This window comes from Plecotus auritus (genome assembly GCF_963455305.1).
Source record: "Plecotus auritus genome assembly, chromosome: 9".
Classification (NCBI taxonomy): Eukaryota; Metazoa; Chordata; class Mammalia; order Chiroptera; family Vespertilionidae; genus Plecotus; species Plecotus auritus.
In genome coordinates, this window is record NC_137783.1 from 41,076,599 (window position 1) to 41,101,259 (window position 24,661).

At 38.9% G+C, this 24,661-nt stretch overlaps 1 protein-coding gene across 3 annotated transcripts in view; it reads right to left on the bottom strand.

The window, feature by feature from the left end:
• Positions 1–24,661, bottom strand: part of CTNNA3 (catenin alpha 3) — a 1,399,627-nt gene that overhangs the window by 36,890 nt on the left and 1,338,076 nt on the right. For all 3 annotated transcript variants that reach the window (XM_080687956.1, XM_080687955.1, XM_080687954.1), the window contains exon 17: positions 22,544–22,678. In XM_080687956.1, coding sequence (XP_080544082.1) covers positions 22,544–22,678 — 135 coding nt within the window. The remainder of the gene's footprint in view (positions 1–22,543; positions 22,679–24,661) is intronic.

A 24,661-nucleotide genomic window follows, 5' to 3' on the forward strand; every position in this document is an offset into this window, starting at 1 on the left:
ATGGTTATCATAAATCCTAAAATAATAATTCGCATTTACTGATTCACTATCATACCAAAAACTTTACATCCATTATCACATCTATTCCTACGAATAAATAAAATAGATCCTATGGGCTATATGAAATTTAACTTCCCATTTTATAGGCTAGGAAAGGAGGTTAATTATCTTCTCCAAGATCACAAATCTAGTAAATACTTATGGCTAATGTTTACAATAATTTAAATGTACAGTAAACAGTGTTATGTGCTAAGCATTATTGAAGAGCTTCATATATTTAAGTCATTTAATTGTCACTGTCCACCCCCCATTTCATATTAATATATTTATTAAATTGATTCTAATGTCATCCTCCCAAAAGTGGTTGTGGTTTGCTCCATTTGCTTGAAGCTTAATGAAACTCACAATCCTGGAATGTTTTTAATGTTTAAAACTTGCAAGAATGGGGAGAATGTAAAGGGGTATAAATCTCATTTTGAAAAGGCTCAACCCTTATTCATGACTTATTTCGAGAACTGGTGTCTCTGGATCACTCCATTTTATCATGGAATGTTTATTTCATATCAGTTCCTGCCCCAGAACTGCCATCACCTGTTTTGTTAATTTTGTTTGTTTATATAGCACAGAAAGAAAACCATGTTTGACATAGGAGGATCTTTGAAAGTGTGAAAGGAGTAGATTTTACATAGATTTTCAAGAAGAACTCTATACTCATCTGTTCAATTTTCAAAGACCTTAAAATCATTAAAATGAAATTTAGGGCAGGATGAGGACAGGCTCTGTGGTGGTCTGCAGGGCAGCTGGAGATGCATTAGAGCCTGGGGATGATTGCAAGGAGATTGCTATTGGCAAGAGAGTTGAAATGTGGAGAAGCAGCCATACAAATTTAATCTGTTTTCCTTTCCTTTCTCCTTCCCAATGTGTCTTCTGATCTGAACTTTGTATAGGGGGAATTGAGAGAGTAAGAACAAGCTAAAGTAAGTTATTCATTTGCTTAAAACATGTTTAGGTTTGAGAGACAGTAAAATGTACTGGTTAGGAAAACAAGCTTTGGACTCAAAGGTCTAGATTTGAATTGTGATTCTACCACATATTACTTGTGTCACCCCATAGGCCAGTTACTTAAGGTTTGCCTCAGGTTTTAATTTGTAAAGTGGTTCCCTAACCGGTTTGGCTCAGTGGATAGAGCATCGGCCTGCGGACTCAAGGGTCCCAGGTTCGATTCTGGTCAAGGGCATGTGCCTTGGTTGCAGGCACATCCCCAGTCGGGGGTGTGCGGGAGGCAGCTGATCGATGTTTCTCTCTCATCGATGTTTCTAGCTCTCTATCCCTCTACCTTCCTCTCTGTAAAAAATCAATAAAATATATTTAAATAAAGTGGTGATAATAATAACAGATATCTCATAAAATTATTTTAAATATTAAATAACACATATACAAAACTTAAAATACTCTCTAGTATATAGCAAGGCCCTGTCATAATTAACTATTGTCATTGATTTGCTATTGGAAATAATGTTATTTTTTAATATGCATTGTGTTCTAGATGCTAGGGTGATAGTTTATTTTTTTATTTTTTTATGTTTTTATTTTTTTTTATGGTTTGAAGTATTACAAATAGTAGTACATATGTCTCCTTTTTTTTTTTTTTTTCCCATTGACCTCCCCCCCGGCCTCCCCTACTAGGGTGATAGTTTAATACAGAGATCTATATGAATCATAACTGCACACAAATAAATATTACTGATGGGATAATCTAATGAGAAATACTGCCATATTCTAAAGTGACATAGGACATACAAAATATCCAATGACCTTCCATCAAACCTACTTGCTAAAAAAAAAAGGAGACATATGTACTACTATTTGTAATACTTCAAACCATAAAAAAATAAAATAAAATAAAAAATAAATTAAAAAAACACCTACTTGCTGTATACAGCTAGTAGGGTGAATGTGAGGATGGCAGAGTGCACCTCTTGATCAAGATTTCCTTTTATGCTGGCTCATGGACTCACAGCCCAACATTTACACTTATCTCTCTAAAGAGGAAACAAACTGGGGTTGTTCCAGAGCTTCATTCATCACCTTTTCCCTTTCTTTTCAGCTCACTCCCAGGCCTCTATGCCATTAAGCACACTTATGCCATCAATGGCATTGCACCTGGCATGGCTCTGGTCCCAGGTGGAGAAGCAGGTGTACAAGGGAGCTATCTGAAAATGCTACATTAGAGAAAGGGCTCTACAAACAAAATTCATAAGGCAGTGCTGAGGATTGCTCTTCCTTCTGTTCCATCATAATTTATCATCCGGAAAAAGGAACTGCCAGATAAAGTGTGGAGTGAAACAGTTAAGGGGGGAGGCAATGTGGAGGAGTTTTGTGGCAGCTTCCCCAGGATATTGTGCAGGAAGAAAGAATGCAAAAAGGCATTCAACTCATATGTGCATGCATACTAAGCCATTTAGTTAGTATATGGAATGTTTCAGGTTGCCCCAGGAACGTAGACAGGGAACTAAATATTGACTCAGCAAGAGTGCAGATGAGAGGTCTAATTTAATTAAATGGTACAAAGGGAAGACTTGTTTCATAGACTCCAGTAATTGCTTAAAAGACAAAGAGACTGAATAAAGGTCAAAAATGTATAGTAATAACTAGACAGATGTAAGTAGTGAGACATAGGGAAGACATGAGCATAGAAGTGACCAAAAGTTCAAAGACTATCACTGGCTGACTTCTGAAAACTGATTGGATGTTGTCATGACCATAAGTAAGCAGTAGCACCTTTTAGGTAAAGTCTGAGACTGACACAGGCATCAGCATGTTAGCGTAATCCTTTTGAGCTCTAAACACGCCATGTTTCAAGTTCCACCCCAAAAAGGAGTAAGTGTAAAGGACTATGAGGATAATGCTGGTGTACTCAAGGTTGGCTATTTCAGAATACAATGTTGGAAATACGGGATAACATGTATATAAACAGACAGACAGGTAAAGAAGGACCTGATAAGCCACTATCACTAAACATGGGTCGCAGAGCCCCTCTTAGATAAGGGAGCTGGAGGATGTAGGTGGAAAAGGAGGAAAAAGACACAGAATTCCTTCCTTGTACTTAACTTCTCTGAGCCTTAGTTTCTCATTTACAAAATGAAGATAATATCATTGTTGTGTGTATAAAATAATTAATATATGTAGGGGATTTAAAGTTATATAGTCATCAAGAGCTTGATAAATGTTAGTTACCATTTATCTTATTGTAATTGTCACAGAAATGAAGAGTAAGGACCTTGTCCTAGAAGAGTGTCCCATTTGCTTAAAGTGTGAGGTATGGACCCTGAATCTGCTCCATTTTCCATTTCCACTAAAGCTTCTGTGCCCCTCTGATGGACAAGTCAGCATTATGTATATTTGCTTTGGAATCAAAGAACCAAGTTTAAGATCTCTCTTTTTAATAGCTTTGTGATCTTGGAGAAGTTGCTCAACCTCCTTCAATTTAATTTTCCTTATCTATAAAATAGTAATAATACTATTTCATATAGATGTTTTTGGTAAGGATTATGAAAGCAAATGCATTTAAAATACTTAGGACAACATTGAGCATTAATAAGCACTCAGTTTTATGTATATACACAAGCAGACATATGCATATATCACATATATCATTTACATATATAAACTAAATTTACCTGTGTGTATGCACACACACACCACCCTTTATTCCTTTAACTTTAAATAGAATCACAGAAATTTGTAGTTTGATGAAAAGTCACTTCATTCATTCTCTCTGTCTGTCAGTCTCTGTTTCTGTCTCATTTACATTCACACTATGCAGGCAAAATGTTTATGGGTCTATACTTATACTATTCCTTAATCCAAACAAGACTTTCCTGGTTTATTATTAAAAACCTTACCTTGCATTTTAGGAAAATTTATATTTTCAGTTTAGTTTCATAGTCCTTTTCTCCTCTCCATGTAAGCAAATTCCTCAAATTCTTTTATTACTTTGTATTATTTAGCTCAAATTATCTTTAAGATTCTTTAGACTATTTATGTCAAAGGACTAGTACTTGCTTTGCTGCAGATCTTTGGCATCTATTTCCCCAAATGTTTACTTGTTTATTAATTCCGCACTGCTCTTAAACGTTTAATATATTGACTCATTGTAGTTTACCCAACATCTTAAAATCCCATGCTATCAGAAATGTTAATCTTGCCAAAATGACTCCCCTGAACTTTTGGGTAGCTGACGTTCTATCCTATATTGTAATTGAATAAATCTGAACATATGACACTTGCATATATACCCTAATGTTGAATAAAAATATCTCTATACCCAATCTTTCTTCAAAACCAAGGCCTAATGCCTCTATTTGCATTGGCAACAAGTAAAATAAAGTCCAAGTATCTATCTGAAGATCTTTTACCTTGTGCTGAATACACTTAAGGGTAGCCTAAGACTGACTTCGTACATGTCTTCCATTCCTCACCGGCCACATGTGGCCCAAACTCTAACCCTGGCTCAGAAGCAAAGATGGTTATTCTTCATCAAAGCCCATATTAAGTGCTGTTACTAAAACAGGGATGGGCAATAAGCCATTTTATGATACACAGAGGAATTACCCACTAAAAGGAGAATATTTTCCTAGGCTTCTTTCTTTAAACTTAGTTTGAAATAAACTTTTATAACCATTAGGTGAAACATCTCAATGAATAATATCTCCTCATGATAGTTATCATTATCCCAAATTAACTACTATTCTGACTACTACTCTAACACTGCTGCTAGTGAGTGTCTCATGGGCACTTACTATATGCTAGACTAAAAATGATTTATCATCGTGCACCTTACACGCAGTAGTTTGTTTCCCTCCTGGAGGGTATTTATCAGCCAAGTGAGCAATCCTTCTGTCCTTTCCTTTATTAGTACAGAGATGATGGAGCCTTATAGTAAGATTACAAAAAGTAAATAAAGCCTAGTTCTGGGGAACAATGTAGAGAAAAGATCCCTCCCACCCTGTATCAAACTTAAAAGTGAGCAAAGGGTAAGAATTTCGTTGTCTAAGTCATTGAGAATTGGGAGCTGTTTATTAAGACAGCAGAGTCTAACCTAATTTGACTAACTCAGTGTTGTTGACTAGAAATAAATAAAAAAAACCTTCCTTAAATTTTTTGCAATTGTAGATATTCTTTTTTATGCTATGTGATAAAGAACCTGAGGCTAGACTAAAAATAATGTATCTTTGTACAGAAGAGGAGTAAATTTTTACTGTCCATCTGATTAAAAGTATAAGTTAATACTCCTAAAACTTTCATGAGTGTCAATTTTTTCATTAGCAATAAGAAATAATACCATGAGCACACACAGAGTAGTTGCTCAATGTTTGCCACGTATAAGTGATATAGAAAGGGCTTGCATGCCTTTTGCGAAAACATAGAACTCTGTTATAAAATTCAACCATGACCCAGGGCTTGACTGAAAACTTCCCTAAGACATCTAACATCGCAGAGATGACTTAATGCACTTGTTCCTCTAAGGCTGCCTGAGTGGTTGTTGTTGTTTTTTTTGTTTGTTTGTTTTATCAGCTATATTTTCAGAAAGGATCATTGGTAGACCATAGCTGAAAGGGCTTCACTAAAGTGAGATTTAATGTTGTAACTTCAGGTTTTATAGAGGGTCAGTGTAAGAAATGTCCATTTAAACATTTCTGTCTTTTACAGATCCTAGGTTAAGTCATCATTCATCATATTACCAATTGTTACACAAATAATGACCCCATGCAATAAAAATATCTTTAAATTTAATGCCTGATAATCATTCTCTTTCTCTAGAGAAATGTCGATGCTCTCTATCATCAAGCAATGATAACTATATAATCACTTATTAATTTTCAGTTGAATATAACTAGAGTAACTGATTAACCCAAAAGATTGGAAATACCCATTTCTTTATTATTTTAAACATTCTTAAACATCTGTTCTTGTTTTTAGTTTCTATTTTTTTGAATCATGAAACTGCTACATTTTTTCAGAAGCATAAAAAAATACAAATTTTGTTTGTAGATTAACATTTGCTACGATTATATACTTATTTTTTTTGTTTTCTTCCTAATGGGGTTCTTTGAGAACAGGGTCCCGTTTACTCACCTCTGCATTGCTGTTTCAGGGCAGCAAAATGAGAATATATATGTTAGTGTGGAACACCACAAAGAGCTAGCTCTGAAGCCAGAGCTGGATTCCCATTTTCACTCCATCACTTACCAGCCATATGACATTTGGCAAGTCCTGTTCATTCATTAAGCTTAGTTTTCTTGTCAACAAAATACCACAAGTTCACTTGTAGCGTTGTTGAGAGGATAAAATAATACATATAAATATTTCAATACGTGTGGGGTATTTACCGACTTTAGCCATCACCTCTTTCCCAGCCACAAAGGGACAGTAAAGAGCACAGAGATGCTATCTTTTATCCCTTAAGTAGGTACCTTCAAAGAGAGCCTACAGAATTTTGTGCTTGTGGTTTTCTGAAGTCCTGTCCTCAGAAGAAGGGTAGGGAAGGAGCTATAATAGGGCAGGTGAGGGTAGAGATGAGTAAGAACATTATTGGTTTCAGCCAGAGACCACATCTGGCTGAACTGACAGACGCTGTGATACTGCACAGCAGAGCAGGTTCCACCTGGAGGCAAGGAGTCTGGCCTCCTGTATCCTCCTCTCCGTCACTGGCTACAGGCTTCCAGGGCATGAGGGGTGATGGTGCATAACCACCCTGACAGGGTGGTTCCTCTCTGACTGAGAGCAATTATCCAGAGAAGAGAGCAGCTGTGGGATCTCAGCTGCCAGCACCCGCAGTAGCTGGGAAATGGGTGAACTACCAGGTGAGAGGATCTGGCAGGAGTAGCAGCCTCTGTAATAGCATTATTAGCTTTTCCTTAATTTTTATCATCCCTTAGTTATCAAGTAGGGCCAATGTTGCATTTGGCAGTGTCTGGGGACATCTTTGGTTAGCACAACTAAGTGATGTGGGGGCACTGGCCTCTAGTGACTAGGTCAGAGATACTGACAGACATCCCACAAAGCACAAGACAGCCCCTTTCCCAGTCATTATCCAGGCCCAAATCCCAATGCTAATGTTTGGAATAAACCAATATATAAAAGACAATATTTACAGCTCATTACAAAAGTTATTGATTTTCTATTAATATCATTCATACTTTACTAATCAAAAGAGGAAAATGTGGGATTGCATTGATTTTGCTAAGGAAAACAGACACACACACACACCCCCCACAAACCCACCCTCAGGGGAACTTTTATCTTGTGAACACTATTAGTATTCCTTCATAATTTGCAACAGCAAGTACAAATTCAGCATGAGTCACGGACCGAAATGGCTGCTTTTGCAAATGTCATCCATACTCCCTGTGCCTTTTTTCACATCAGCTTTTAGCTCTGCCTTTATCCACACCTTTATGGATTTTGATGCCAGCACTTTGCTGTCCTAGACTCGTTCGCTCCTGGATTTTTATTTCTCTCCCCTTTCCTTCTGTGCTTTTTCTCCCTGGCTTCCAGCTGAACTCATAAATATCAGGGTGTTTGCATCCAGCTCTGCTCTGTTCCCTCAGCTGCACTTTGCTAATGGGGGCTCTGGCACACCCTGCAGCTGTCAGATCCGTCCTGCTCACTCTCACGGCCTCCCCTCTGCACCTCCTTGAAACTCTGTTCAGACTGTCTGGCACATGATAGAAATAACCAATCCCCATTCTTCTTCTCTAAGGATTAATAAAAATTAAGCTACTTTCTTTTTCTCAAACAAAAAAAGTCTTTTTCATTAAGTCTTATATTCTTTCGATATTTTTGTTTTTAATACTATGGAACTATTTGACATTCAAATAAGAATATGGAAAATCTTTTAAGGGGTAAATTTAATAGTTGAGACTCTCACATCACATTTACATTTTTCTTCTGTCTCCCCTCTATTTCCTGAACTTGTGTGTGTGTGTGTGCGCACATTCAGATGTTTTTCCTCTTCATCTCTTAATTGCACAGGGGATCTAATTTCACAAAATAGATCACTGCTTTCTGTGGGAGATGCCACGCAGTCTCAGTAAAGCCTTGTCAAATCAATCCCATAATCATGAACAATATAGTGTACCATTTTGATATGCATGTCTCACTTTCCTCTAGATCTAAAATTAACAGGTAATTCCTAAAGCACCTGATCTCTCTCACCGATGTACATTGCTTAAGCAAAATCCTAGAAGCATCTTTTTAAAACAAATCAAGACAAAACTATTTGCTACTACATATTATAATTTGTCTCTTGGAGCAAAAAGAAAATTTTGGAAAAGAAATGTGAAGGAAGAAACATCCAAAAGGAATGAGATCAAGGATTCTGGAAAGATGGTCGTATAAAAAGCACCAGAAATCTGTCTTCCCTCCCAGACCATAATTGTACTGGTGGTATCTGTCTGATGTAACTTTTTAGGAACTCTGGAGTCTATTGAAGACTTGCAACCTCCAGAGGAAGGCTTGGATGGTACATCACGGTTAATTTATATCCGTTTCACTCTTAGCACAGTAGCAGCTATCTATCCTGCACACCTCTGCCACTTGGCAGGCAGCTATGCACGTGTTCCTGAAGCAGCTTGCACACAACTTGTAAGAGCCGGGAGCCAGGTAAGTAAAGAGGACCTTGTCCTCCAAATATCAGGACTCTGTACCCTGATCACTGGTTGCTGTTTTTCATCACAGAGATGCAGGCCAAGAGGCAGTGGCCATCATTGTTACATCTACCCATATTGTTACAGGTCTTTCCATTCGACTAAAGTGACTTTCAGGGGACTTAAAGGTCCAGCACCTTATTTAAATCCTTCATTTTTATCTCTCTCCCATTTTTGGAAGCCAGGCATTAAAGACTGGGACATTCAAAAGCAACCACATATTCAGGGGAAATTATAAAATCACTGTGCGTGCCAAGGGGAAGGCACAGGTTTAGAAGAGACCCGAGAAGACTATTCAGTTATATTTCAGGCTGATTCTTGACACAGAGATAGCCTTAAATGATCCAAAATCAAAATAACAACAGCAACAAAAAGAAATCAAAAAATAAAAACAAGCAAACTGGGGGAAAGGAAAGGTATCTGATTTCTAGAGTTACCATATTATTAGATTCAAATGTCCAGTTTTTTAAAAAACACCAACAATAACAACACATATTATACAAAGAAACAGGTATGTTCCATTCAAAGGAACAAAAATGAAAACCAACAAAACTGTCCATATAAAAGGCATAATGGCAGATCTACAAGAAAAAGATTTTAAGACATGCTGAATTAAAGATGCTCAAAGAACTGAAGGAGGACATGAAAGTCAAGGATGTGACGTATGAACAAAATTGAACTATCAATAAAGAGATAGAATACATAAAAAGAAACAAAAAAGAAATTCTGGCACTAAAAATACCATAACTAAAATGAAAAAAAAAAATAACTTCAGGGTTTCAAAGGTGGGTTTGAGCAAGCAAAAGGGTCAATAAACTTGAAAATATGACAAAGAAATGAACTAGTCTGGGAACTGGACAGAAAAAAGACTGAAGTGAACAGATTCTAAATAAATGTGGGACATGTTTAAGCTGATCAATATACCCATTGTAGGCATGTCAGGAGGAAAAAACTGAAAGCCTATTTGAAAAAAATAACAGCTGAAAACTTCCCAATTTTGATATAATATATGAATATAAAACATCCAAAAAATTCAATGAACTCCAATTTGGATGAATTGAAAAAGATTCATACCAAGACACATTATAATCAAACTGTTGAAAGCAAAACACAAAAGGAAAAATTTGAAACCAAGAAGGAAGCAACTTTTCACTTATAAGGGCTACTCAATAAGAATTTCAGCTTTCTCATTAGAAACTTTGAAGGCCAGAGGGTAGTGAGATAATATTTTCAAGGTGCTAAAAGAAAAATAGCTGATTGAGAAAACTATATCCAGCACAATGGTCCTTCTAAGGTTACAAAGGAGAAATTAAGATTTTTTTCAGATAAAAAAGGCTAGTGACTTCATTATCACTAGACCTGCCCTGGAATATATGCTAAAGGGAGACACTCAGGTTGAAATGAAAAGACACTAGTAACTCAAAGTTGTATGAAGACATGAAGATCTCAATAAAGTAAAAACGTGAGAAAGAGTAAAAGCTAGTATTATTTAACAATATTGTTTTCTAAGGATTTAAGAAGGTAATACATTTTTTAAAAATAGTCTAAAAGTTAATATAATTTTGGTTTTAAATTCCACATTTTTTTCTACATAATTTAAGATATTAATGCATTAAGATTGTTACTAGTTTATATTTTTGGACAATGTATATAAAGATGAAATTTTGTTACATTAACAACTGAAAGGGATGGTGATAGTGTTGTTAAAGAAGCAGAATTTTTGTATGTTATTAAACTTAAGCTGGTATAAAGTCAAGTCAGAATTTTATAATTTTAGTATGTTAAATGTAATCCCATGGTAATCAAAAAGAAAATAACTGAAGAACATACACAAGAGAAAATGAGAAAGGAACTTAAACATTTTATATAATAAAAGAGTAATATGCAAATTAACCATCACTCTGCTACACCCACAAGCCACGCCCACCAGCCAATCAGGAGCGAATATGCAAATAAACCCAACCAAGATGGCTACAGCCACAGAGAGCAGGAGGGAGGCTTGGGTTTCCCCAGCAATGGAGGAAGCCAAGCTTTCTGCACACCCTGGCCGCCCCGGCCTCCACTTAAGGCTATAAAGTTTCAATTATAGAAGATACATGAATCCCCAAAAAAATGGCTGCCTCCACAGAGCAAGCAGAAGGCTTGGCTCCACTCCAGGCTACAAAGTTTCAATTGTAGAAGATAAATAAACTCCAGATACCAGGGCCTCCGCTTGGGTCACCAGGGGGCGTGGCTGGCCTGAAAACCTGGATTGTGAGAGGGATGTCCGACTGCCCATATAGGCCCAATCCCACCGGACATCCCTCAAGGGGTCCCAGATTGGAGAGGGTGCAGGCTGGGCTGAGGGACACCCCCTCCCCTGTGCATGAATTTTGTGCACCAGGCCTCTAGTTCATTATAAAATAAGATCAGAAATTCTATGTTGGTAGGAACAATTAAACTAATTTAGTTTTATAGATAGAGGAACAAACAGATTAAAAGAGAATAATGTCTAGACTATAACATCTACTAATTTGGAGTCTACTCGTTTTCCTATTGCCTCATGTTAGCTTCTCATATGGAAGGTGAAGAGTTATGTTTTGACTAGAGGCCCGGTGCACGAAATTCGTGCATGGGGGAGGGGGTGTCCCTCAGCCCAGCCTGCACCCTCTCCAATCTGGGACATCCCTCTCACAATCCAGGACTGCTGGCTCCCAACTGCTCGCCTGCCTGCCTTCGTGATTGCCCCTAACCACTTCTGCCTGCCAGCCTTCCTGATTGCCCCTAACCACTTCTGCCTGCCAGCCTGATCACCCCCTAACCACTCCCCTGCCAGCCTGTTTGCCCCTAACTGCCCTCCCCTGCATGCCTGGGTCCCCCCCAACTGCCCTCCCCTGCAGGCCTGGGTCCCTCCCAACTGCCTTTCCCTGCAGGCCTGGTTGCCCCCAACTTCCCTCCTCTGCCGGCTTGGTCACCCCTAACTGCCCTCCCCTGCAGGCTCGATCGCCCCCAACTGCCCTCCCTTGCAGGCCTGGTCCCTCCCAACTGCCCTCCCTTGCTGGCCATCTTGTGGTGGCCATCTTGTGTCTACATGGGGGCAGCCATCTTGTGTGTTGGAGTGATGGTCAATCTGCATATTACTCTTTTATTAGATAGGATAGAGGCCTGGTGCATGGGTGGGGGCCAGCTGGTTTGCCCTAAAGGGTGTCCCGGATCAGGGTGGGGGTTCCCTTGGGGCGTGGGGCGGGCTGGGCGAGGGGCCTGTGATGGTTTTCAGGCCAGCCACGCCCCCTGGCGACCCAAGTGGAGGCCCTGGTATCTGGAGTTTATGTATCTTCTATCACTGAAACTTTGTAGCCTTGAGTGGAGGCCTAGGCCGGCAAGGGCAGGTGGAAAGCTTGGCTTCCTCCATTGCCGGGGAAACCCAAGCCTCCCTCCTGCTCTCTGTGGCTGTAGCCATCTTGGTTGGGTTTATTTGCATATTCGCTCCTGATTGGCCGGTGGGCGAGGCGGAGTGGTGGTTAATTTGCATATTACTCTTTTATTATATAGGAATAGGTCTTCTTAAGAATCCAGGATCATTAAGTCATCATTATTATCAATTACTACTATGTTCTAGTCAGGGTTTTTCCACATCTTTAAATTAAAACCATTCCTTATCTCTTGATATCTGCAGTAACCATCCTGGCTGGGTGGAATAATACCACTTCCTTTCATTTTGCCACTAAACTCACTGGGAGGCCAGGGCTTACTTCCTGTAGCAATAAAACAAAGAACATGAGAGTTAGATTTTGTTCCTGCTTCTGTTCCATTAGATTTCTTCACGAATTAAGGTGAGTCATTAAAAGTTACTGACCTATTTCATTGTTTGTAATGTTAATCTGAGTTAGATATAATGAACAGATTATTTCCAAATTTTCTTCAAATGCATAGCTCAATCAGCATTTTCAAGAAAATCTAATGCAGAATGGTGCAGCCACTATAAAATAGTATGACGGTTCCTCAAAAAATTAAAAAAAAAATGGATCTGCCTTATAACCCAGTGATTCCACTTCTGGGTATATATCTGAAGAAACCCAAAGCCCGGATTCAAAAGAATATATACGCCCCCATGTCCACTGCAGTGTTACTTACAATAGCCAAGATATAGAAACAACCCAAATGCCCATCAATTGACTACTGGATAAAAAAGCTGTCATACATATATACAGTGGAATATTATTTGGCCATTAAAAAAGTGGAATCTTACCATATGCAACAGCATGGATGGATCTAGAGGGTATTATGCTAAAGTGACAGAAGTCCATCAGAGAAAGACAAATGATTTCAGTCATATATATATATATATATATATATATATATATATATATATATCCTCCTATATATACAAGGGTAATATGCAAATAAATTGAATGGCAGAACAACCAAACAACCAATCAAAGCATAATATGCTAATGATATGCTAAGGTTGCTCAATCACTCTGTATGACGTGCACTGACTACCAAGAGGCAGATGCTCTGACCAGTAGGTTAGCTTGCTGCTGGGGTCTGGCCAATCGGGAGTGAGCAAGATGGGCCAGACATGCCCTGATGCCCTCCCGTGGTCCCTTCCTGGCCCAATAATGCACTGGCAGGGTCCCTCAGCCTGGCCTGTGCCCTCTTGCAATCTGGGGCCCCTTGGGGGATATCGGAGAGCGGGTTTCAGCCCCATCCCACAGGCCACTCCCCTTGGGAGGGTGCCAGATGCAGGGCTCATGGCTAGTGAGTGCTGCTGCGGCAGCGCGAGCCTCTCCAGATTGGGACTTATTGGGCGCGAGTCTGCAGCAGGCACAGTTGGGCCGGGATGAGTGGGAGCGGCAGGTAGGAGCTGCAGGCAGTGTTAGACTGCAGGTTTTGGCTCAATCCCTGCAGGCCACCCAGAGGGACCCCACCCGTGCACAAGTTCATGCACCAGGCCTCTAGTCTACACTAATGAAAGAGAAACATGCAAATTGACTGTACCTCCACTACGTCCACAAGCCACACGCACCAGCCAATCAGGAGCAAGTATGCAAATTAACGCAACCAAGATGGCTGCGGCCACGGAGCGAGCAGGAGGCTTGGGTTTTCCCTGCAATGGAGGAAGCCAAGCTTCCCGCCAGCCGGCCCTGGCCTCCGCTCAAGGCTACAAAGTTTCAATTATAGAAGATAAATAAATCCCAACAAAAATGGCAGCAGCCATGGAGCTGGAGAGAGCAGGAGGCTTGGGTTGCCCCTGGCGATGGAGGAAGCCAAGCTTCCTGGCCGGCCCTGGCCTCCACTCAAGGCTACAAAGTTTAAATTGTAGAAGATAAATAAACCCCAGATACCAGGGCCTCCGCTTGGGTTGCCGGGGGGCGTGGCCAGCCTGCAAACCACCACAGGCCCCTTGCCCAGGCCACCCCATGCCCCAAGGGAATCCCCACCCTGATCTGGGACACGCTTCAGGGCAAACCAGCCAGCCCCCACCCATGCACCAGGCCTCTATCCTATCTAATAAGAGAGTAATATGCAAATTGACAGTCATTCCAACACTCAAGATGACTGCTCCCATGTGGTCAAAAATGGCTGCCTACATGTGGACACAAGATGGCCAGCAGGGTAGGGCAATTGGGAGGGGCCAGGCCTGCAAGGGAGGACAGTTGTGGGTGATCAGGCCAGCAGGGGAGGGGAGTTGGAAGGGACCAGGCCTGCAAGGGAGGGCAGTTGGGGGCAATCAAGCCTACAAGGGAGGGCAGTTAGGGGTGACCAGGCTGGCAGAGGAGGGAAGTTGGGGGCGACTGGGCCTGCAGGGAAGGGCAGTTGCAGGGGACCCAGGCCTGCAGGGGAGGGCAGTTATGGGTGACCAGGCCTGCAGGGGAGGGCAGTTATGGGTGATCAGTCCTGCAGGGGAGGGCAGTTAGGGGTGACCAGGCCTGCAGGGGAGGGCAGTTAGGGGCAATAAGGCTGGCAGGGGAGCAGTTAGGCATCAATCAGGCTGGCAGGGGTATGGTTAGGGGGTGATCAGGCTGGCAGGCAGAAGCAGTTAGGGGCAATCAGGAAGGCAGGCAGGGGAGCAGTTGGGAGCCAGCAGTCCTGAATAGTGAGATCGGTAGGATAGGGCCTAAACAGGCAGTTGGACATCCCTCGAGGTGTCCCAGATTAGAGAGGGTGCAGGCTGGGCTGAGGGACACACACCCCCGTGCACAAATTTCATGCATTGGGCCTCTAGTAGATAATAAAAGGCTAATATGCAAATAGACCGAACAGCAGAACACCAAACAACTGGTTGCATGAAGTGTGCTGACCATCAGGGGGTGCACACGAAACATGGTGGGCATCAGCAGCAGGCAGCAGAGTGCATAACATGGTGGGCGTCGGCCGCAGCAGGATGGTGGAGCAGGTGCGATTGCTCTGCACCGTCAGCGGGTATGAGCGGCTGCCGGCCCAATTGCCCCTCAGGGCTTCTCCACCTCACCTTGCTTCTGAGGGGCAATTGGGGCCGGCAGCCGCCGCTCACACCCGCTGCCTGTGCCAGAGCCGCCGCTCACACCCACTGCTGGCACTGGCCCCGCTCATACCCGATGCCGGTGCCTGTTGCCAGTCCCAGTTTCTCGGCACCGTCAGTGGGTGTGAGAGGCAGCTGCTGTCCTGGATTGCCCCTGAGGACTTCTCCACCTCCCTCTGCTCCTGAGGGGCGATCAGGGCAGCAGCCACCGCTTGCACCCGCTGCTGGCGCTGGCCCCAATCACTCCGCACTGTCAGTGGGTGCGAGTGGGGCTGTGGTCGTCAGCACGTGGGAACAGTGGCAGCGGGAGCGGGACTGCCAGCAGAGAGGTGATGGGGCGGGGGGCGGGGGCGTGGTGGGAGGGGCCAGGCGGGGTTTGGATGATGTGCTGAGACCCGCCCCTGTGCCCACTGCAGCCTTGCGGCTCACAGTTCCTTTCAAGGTGCACAAATTCATGCACAGTGCGCATATATATATATATATATATATATATATATATGAACTAAAGAACAAAATAAACAAAATTGGAACTCATAGATACAGAAAACATACTGATGGTTGCCAGAGGGTAGGGGCTTATGGGACTGGGTGAAAGGTGGAGGAATTAAGAAGTACAAATATATAGTTACAAAATGGTCACAGGGATGTCAAGTACAGCATATAGAATACAGTCACTAATATTGTAATTACAGTGCCAGGTGTATACTGGAAATATCAGGGGAAACACTTTGTAAAGTATATAATTGGCTAACCACTATGCTTTATACCTGAATTTAGTACAAAATAATATTGAATGTACACTGTAATTGAAAAAGAAATTAAAAAAAAGAAAATCTAATCCATTGTGACATCAGTTTACCTAGATACCAAGAGAACTGAGTCCACTTCATTACAATGCAATAAAACAAGAAAACAGCATTCCCACAACTTCTTTTCAAAATATATTATTTGAATTACTAAGGGCCAATTACTTCCATTTGCCTCCTAACATTCAGCAAGCACACAAACAGTCTAGAGTTAAGTTTATTGGTAAAGTGTATTTTTCTCTTTACTTTTACATCTGACCCTTCTCTGCATTCCTCTCTTCTTCCTCATTTCTTTCCCCTCTCCCCATTCCATATCATATTATCTCCTTGCCCCTTTTTAGAAACTATAAATACTTCAGCTAATTTTCTAAATCTTTAGTTTTTCTGATTTTCTTGATGACTACCAATTATTGCAGTAAGTTCAGAAAGCTCATTAAATAATTCCCTTAATGCCTTAATGTGGCAAGCACATTCACCTGCTAAGTCATTCTGTACTTGATTGCCTGGTCTGCAGGCCCTAGTGGCTCTTTTGGTCGATAGCTGTATTGTTGCTGTTTCTTTTCATTCCTAATTGAATGCACACTGCCCCTTGACTTCTGCTAATGCTAAGGTGCAGTTGCTTGGCAAATTTTCAATCTTGCTGATCTTCCCTCTCCCGCCCCCCCCCGCCCCGCCCCCCCCATCTGATTAGTTTTATTTATTTATTCAATCTTTAAAATGGTGGCTTTGGCACACCTGCCTCAGGGTAAGAGAGCACACACAATTAAATACATTAAAGGAAATATAAAAACATGGTGATTACATAATTCATCAGTTTTAACTGGTATAAAAAGGTGTTGGCCTAAAAATGTAACACTGAGGAAAGGGTGATTTTAAGAGTTTCAAACCATTTAAATTATTTTATTTTCTCCTCTTGAATTTTATTTTTTATATAGACAGGATAGAATACAATAATATTTATGTTTTATGGTAAGGCACCCTTCACAAAGTATAATAGCTTCCCCAATTAGCATGAGGCATAAGGACACTAAACAACTGATATAGTATTTACAGGAGTGCCCTAGGTGACCCATGTACGTTTTAATACTCTTAGAGTTATATCATTTTCATTCTATTGCTAAATGGGTACATCAATAAGTTAAGGTGTCTGAAAACTGATCTGCAACATTATGTTAGTTCTGTCATGTTTTGCTATCATTTTTTTTCATCTAATAATGATAGTGTTTGAAGGCTCTGCTGGCTTCATTTTCATGGGACTGAATGATAACCTGAAGGTCCATAATCTAGGCCAGGTCTTGAAGCTCAGCTCTGGTAGAACAATGTGTAGCATACAGTATATCTGATTACTATCTCAAATAATTACTGTTAACTTGGATTGTTTTCTCTTCTAAGCAGTATTGAAAAGTGACTGATATGGTCATCTTTACTTTTTTCCTTTGCTAAAATGAAACTCTGGATTCAGCACTCAAAGCTTAATCTCAACAGAAAACTACTCCTCCTATTTTACCAAAATATGGGATCCATCAGCAAGAAATTCTTCAATTTCCTATTTATCTGTATCTATATGTATTTATAGCTTCATTTATCTTTATACTGGCTCAGAAGAGGGTTTTATTTTGTTTTTATTTTGTTTTGTTTTTAAACCAAACCTAGTCTTTCTACCTGTTTTCCTAATTCCATTCTCTCTTAACACTTTATTCTAAGAGTTATATTTCTAATTTTTCATAGATTCATTCTTTTCTAGCTTCTTCTGGTCTTTACCTAATACTTTTTCAATTACTGCCATGTTAAAAAGTACATAAATAAAAATGTTAACAAAACAAAGGAAAAATAAGGAAAAGAAACTTCCAGTAATTCCGTCTACCCCTTAAATATCTTTCCCCCTCTCTTCTCATTCTCTTTATTTCTTCTTCCTTTCATCTACAAACTGTTGGAAAATTTGGTCTATTTTACCATCTTTGCTCTGTTACTGCATCATAAGCATTCAGCCCAATATGGTCTAATTTTTGCCTAGATCATGTTACTAATACTGTTTTGGAAAAGTATATAAAGTTCCAATATGCACTTTAAGGCTGATCCAACATGAAATTTCTGCATTATTTATAGACATTGGCTGCTGCATCTTCAATCACTCAAAAATATCCAAGAACCATATAGTCTAGTGGAAAATATGCATAAAAGCAGATAATTACAACATATGTGAGAACTGCTGTGATTTTGGTAATCATAGATGGATACGATAGAAATTGCTATCCATTCTCTCTTCACAGAAACAAAATCGATTTAATCGGAGAAAGCAATGTGCCCAGATTAAAACACAAACAAATTTTACATTTTGCAGCATCTCTTGCAGTTAAGTATAGCTACGTAATTAAGTTCTAGACAATAATATGCAAAAAAAATCATTTGGAAGAAACTTAAAAAGATGTAAGAAATGCTTGTTTCTGTTTATCTGTCTGGAATATCAAAACCATAGTAGAGCTAGAGAAGCCGTATTTTGACTGATAGAAATGAAAGCCAGAAATCACGGATAATAAAGCAAAAAGACAAAAATGCCTGATTCCCTGATGAGTTTGTGAGGCTGCCATTACAGTCCTGGATTACCCATTCTCAGACTTTTTATGGAGATAGTAAACTCCCGATATGTTTAAACTGCCACAACCAAGTCCCTGTATCTCATACAGGCACATTAGAATCCCTTGCACGTAGAAAAGTTTTCTGGACCTCTGTCTCAGTTATATTTTGTCTCATTTACTATAATTTCACTGGATGGTCCCATCTATTTCTCCTTCATACTTCTCTCCTGAGTTTCATAGCCACATACCCATTTTCCTAGACCTTTGTCTTAGAATGTCCCTTAATCACTTAAATTTAACAAGCAAAACCTGAATGAATTGCCTCACTCTTCCTAATCTGCTCTTCCTTCTACATATAGCTTTTGGTTAATGATGCCACTGTTGAGTAAGTTACAAATCTCAAAACCTTGGGGTAAATCAATTATTTCTTCTTCAACCTTAACATTTAATAGATCATTGACTCTAATAACTTCTACCTCAGAAGATTTTTCTTGCATGAATATACTGCTCTCCATTCTCACTAATGTTGCCTTAATCTATGTCTTCACTGTTACTCTTAGATTATTTTAAAAAGTAATTCCTAAACAGGCCTCTATCTTCCAACCCTTCCCTCGCCTTTTCTAGCTCTCACCACCTTGTCAAAAACAGTTAACTTCCAGCACTGGCTGGTGTGGCTCAGTTAGTTGGAGTGTAGTCCCTTGTACCAAAGGGTGTTGGGTTTGATTCCTGGTTGGGGCACATACCCAAGTTGCGGGTTTGAACACCAGTCAGGGTTCATGCAGGAGGCAACCAATCTTATGTTTCTCTCTCACATCCATGTCTGTCTGTCTGTGTGTGTGTCTGTCTCTCTCTCTCCCTCTCTCTCTCTGCCCCGCCCCCTCTTCCTCTCTCTGGAATCAATTTAAGAACATTTTTTAAAAGCAGTTAACTTCTAAACAGAGGGATCTGTTTATGTCCATCTCAAACTTAAACTTTTTCAATTATTCTCAATTGCCTACCGTGTCAGATTAATGCTATAAATGGTTCTTTTGAAACAGCTCCAATTTTGTTTTCAGGTTCTCTTCTATTCCCTACCTTCCCAATACACACTCCAACAGTACCAAGTATAATTGTTTCCAGTCACATCAGACTGTTTGGTGTTTCTATAAAATTCCTTATTTCCTTTTATTTCAATTGTCCCATGTACCTTGGACTCTTTTTCCTCTCCTTTCCCCATAAATACACATTTTATTTTACTTTTTTAATCAAGGTACAATTTAATTAGTCAAGCCTCTTTTGGGGCATTCTCTTGCCCACTTGCCAAATCAATGGAACTATTTCCTCACACCTTACTATGTGCTTTTGGGTATACTACTGTTACATAGTTTATTGTTTTGAGTCATTTTTGTATATTTGAGTGTATTATATGTGCATCTTTGAGCATTTTGAAGGAGGTACCATCTATTCATATTTTCATCCCCCAGATGTTCTACGGCGCTGGGGTTTTGGACTAATCACACTTTGGTTTCCTACTAATTAAAACATGTAATTTCAGGATAAGTGCTTGCAAATATAAAAAGAATTAGAAAAATAATTTTAGTGACATTTTCTAATATGTGAATAGTTTTAAGATTCCTTGCTGCTATAAATTCATCTTCTTTACCCTATATCCTAATACCCTAGACCCAGAAATCAGTCTACTCATTAACTCCAGAAATGCATTCCACTTACTTCTTCTTAACCAAATATATTTTCTAAAAATAGTATTTAATGAACCTGATTCTGGAATGCAAACTTTATTTGGTGATCTTTGAATCATCTATAGTTTTGAGTACAATTTTCTGTAATTTTTAATGTGTTTCCTTGCTTTAGAAACATGCTTGTTACTTTGAAGAAGACTTTATGGATAAGAAGGGTGACTTAGATAAGACCTTCTCAATTTAAAGAAAAAAAAAAAAGAAAAAGAACAAGACTAGAACTCAGGGTCATGGAGAGATGAAAGAAGTGTGCTTTGGCACACACAAATGAAATGTATTTTCAAAGCTTTCCAGGATCAACCTGCAAGTAGATGGCAGTAAAGCATGTAAGAGGGGGCATGCTCCTGTTTTGAGATTTATTTTTTTTCTAATGGGAAATTATGGGCGAAACGATGACAAATAGTTTTGGATTTGCAATGCTATTTCTCATTTTATATAACAACTCAGCTTTTAAATTTTAAATCATGAATTCTAAATGGCCCATGCCTAATCTTTCAGTAAAGTTCACGAATTTAACTCATCATATCAAATGGGAAGGAATACAAACTCAATTCATATACCTGATGGAAATTATATTTTGGAGGGACAATTAATAGTAATATATTTCAGCAGTAATCTATAGGCTAACTTCTATCAAGTTTTTTGAAAGCTTAGCTTCAGACAACATGAAAAATTAGAATATAATTAAATTATAAAATTTACATGGACTATACCATGTGAATGATGGTGAGTGTGTGAAAATAAGAAAAGTAAACAGCAGACTTTGGTGTAAATATTTTTTACACACCTAAAGTATTACAATGTTGAGAAAATGAAGACTAAATGTCTAATACAGAATAAAGATACAGTATTTTTAAATGCATATATGTAAATATACACGTGCCATGTCTATCTGTGCATGCCTGTAAACATGTATGTATTCATATACACATGTTTTCTGTGTGTATAGATTGTGACAATTTAAAATAAATTTTCCTTTGAAAACTGAAAGGATACCAATCTTGTATAGGTTGTGTTGATTTATAAATTCTTTTGCAAAACATTAATGTCAAAAAAACACACACCTATTTGTTTACCTTTAATAACAACTACACATAATTTCCAAATTATTCACTTTTGATTGTGCTCCTCACTTTCATCACAGATTCAAAGTTGCCCATCTGAATAGAGAAGGCATAGGTCTTTGAAGGTAAACCCCAGTTCTGACATTTACTAGTATGACCGCTGAGAAGCTATTTAACCTTTCTAAATTTCATTTTTTTTCAAGTATTGAAGTAAACAAAACAAGCCAATAAACAATCTAGATGGCATGCTATTGTGAAGATAAAATGGGATAAAAGACAGGCAAGAAACAGTCCATAAGGCTTAGTTCCCTGCCCTCTAGTATTGATGGTAATTCTTTGCTTGTATTTTAAGAATGTTAGCTCACTGCGGGAGAGTCCAAAGTCAGGCTATTGAGGTCCTAACCATTTCAAATGTATAAGTATACTGTTATCATTTTTAAAAAATTTGTCTTCATGAATGTAAGTTCCCATAACATTCATGATGTTTCACTTTAACTTAAACTTATAATCTTGGTCCATGTCCTTCTCAAAGTCACTGATAACTGAATCCAGTACTGATATAAAATATTTTATTACTATACCCACTCTAAAGAAATGATATACTGTTATTAAAAATGAGTAGAAAAGTTAGATGTTATTTCTCCCATGGTCATTTTATAGCAGACTGAAACTCAGGGTCACCGAAGAATTCATGAAAATTAATCTAAATCTATAATGTTCTATCATATTCCACTTCTAAAATTATATATGGAAATAAAATTTTTCAAAACCTGCATTTCTATGTTATGGTGGGAACATAAATATAAATTAATCATAAATTATTTTAACTTGCAATGCCATATGAATTTTATTTTATGAAAATTATAGGGTTCAATTCAGAGTTCCGTCTGTACTCTTTCTGAAGTCTGAAAATCATGGTCTAAGTATTATTTCTCACCCAAGTGCCTTATAAAACCTGATTCATTCTAGTATCTCTGAAGTAAATAAAAACAAGTTGTACCTATGTAGCATATCTTTAAGAAATCTGGCCAGATTTCTCACTAGTTTACATGCAACTTTTTACATTACAATTGAGTTGTTAACCTACATTGACATGTAAGGTTTGGTGGAATAAGGAGATTTTAAGCAACTTCTACAATATGATATTAGTTCTGGGCAGTACTCACAGCTGACATGATGAGCTCTCCCCCCAGGCTCTGGATCTCAGCTTTAACTTGGCTGCAGATTTTCAGTTGGTGAGAGTAGAATTTAATCTGTTCTAGGTAAGCCAGCAAGTCCTGTTTGCATGACAGATCTGGACACTAAATATGCATAAAAGATAAAAATGGAAATAGCAAAATTAATAATAATTAGATCAAAGTGAGTAAATATTGACATTTCAGGTGACTTATAAGCAATTTCATTTTCACTGAGCTCCAATTCTCAGACCAAGGCCATGCTTCCTCCATTAGAGGAGTTTATTCATGTTTTGACTTTAATTACTTCAGCATAGTCAAAAGAAAGATTAAAGAAATTTCCAAACATGAAGAGGTACATAACATAATGCATTTAATTTATGATAAGGTTAGAAGTGTTCAGATTATATTTTTAGGTAAATCCAAGATAAATGCAATTATTCTTTTAACCTAAAGTTGCAATTAGAACACTCTTCTGAACTCATAATTCTGCATTGTCCGTGCTTTGTTATTTACATGGGCATAAAAAATCATCTGCAACAAACTATATATTATGTTCTCTTAATTTCAGCATTTAATGCTCTTAGCCAGTGGTCGGCAAACTCATTTGTCAATAGAGCGGCAAACCGCGTCTCGCAAGCCGCATGTGGCTCGCGAGCCACAGTTTGCTGATCACTGCTCTTATCTATTACAAGCAAAATAAATCATTCCACCTTAGATAATAGCCATGGATCTACCTGGAGCTAAGAAACAGAAGGCATGCATCCATGTTTTAGAGATGTGCTAAATTTCTTTACCAAAGTCTCCTATGTTATATTATCTTCTGTAAGGAACTATCTGGAATACAGCTTTGAGCTTCATCATAACATAAATATCTATGGTCCATGTTTAATCTTTGTGTTCTTTCTTCTATGTAATTAAAATAGATTTTTAAAATTCCCATTAACTTAATTCTAATTCAAATGCATTTTCATAAGGATGCTGAAATATGGAGAGTAATTTTATGTAAAGATATTCATTGCAGCATTACTTATAGTAGCAAAATTTGAAAATAACTTAAATGCCCTAAAGGAGTGGAAAGATTAAAGGAGATTGCTCTTCATATCATGTGACATTACATCGTCTACAAGAAAATAATATTTTCAAAGCATGTGGAAAATGTTTTTGGAAGGTGAAAAAAAAAGTATTTAAAATATAGTATACTGTTTAATTAAATGGTATAAAACAAAATGGTTGCATTGTGTTTAAAATATACACTACTGATAAACTAAAATGCAAAATCCTATATAATAAAAGCCTACTATGCAAATTGAACAGCAAAACGACTGGTGGAATGACCGGTCGCTATGATGCGCACTGACCACCAGGGGGCAGATGGTCAATGAAGGAGCTGCCTCAAGCCCGCAGGTCCCAGGCCAGCCAAGGCGGGTGCCAGTGGGGGCTCCCAATCACCCCACCAGTCACCCCACAGATCGGCCTTGATCGCCAGCCAGGCCTAGGGACCCTACCCATGCACGAATTTCATGCACCAGGCCTCTAGTAAAATATAGGATAAAAGACCAGAAAGCCTTCCTGGCATTTCTGCTTTTACCTAGTAGTCAATAAGCTGGAGTACTGCTGGAAAATACCTGAGAAACCCTTTTATATTAGCTGAATAGACTACACAGCTCCAGAATGTGTGGACAAGATGAAAACATGGGAACCTTGAATAGAAGTTAATCAACAAATATAGCAAAGAAATAAACTCTTCTGCATAAATGCTATCAATCTGCTAGATAGGCATGGACATATGAAACATATGTTAACCAGCCAGAGCTACCATCAGATGAGAGAGAGAGATCTTGACTTTAACAGTGTTTTTTAAATTTTAAATGAGGAAGTAAGAGTAATCTCCCAAATCTCACAGAAAGGGTTAAATTATAACTAATTAAGAAAAAGGAGAAGAGAAAGGAAGAGAAAAAGTGAGAGACAGAGACAGAAAAAGAGATATGAAGGGGATGAGGAAGAAGAAGAGAATAGGATGCAAGTGTACAATTCTATGATACATCACTTATATATTGCATTGTGTGCCCATCACCAAAATTCAAATCCTCTTCTGCCATCATATAT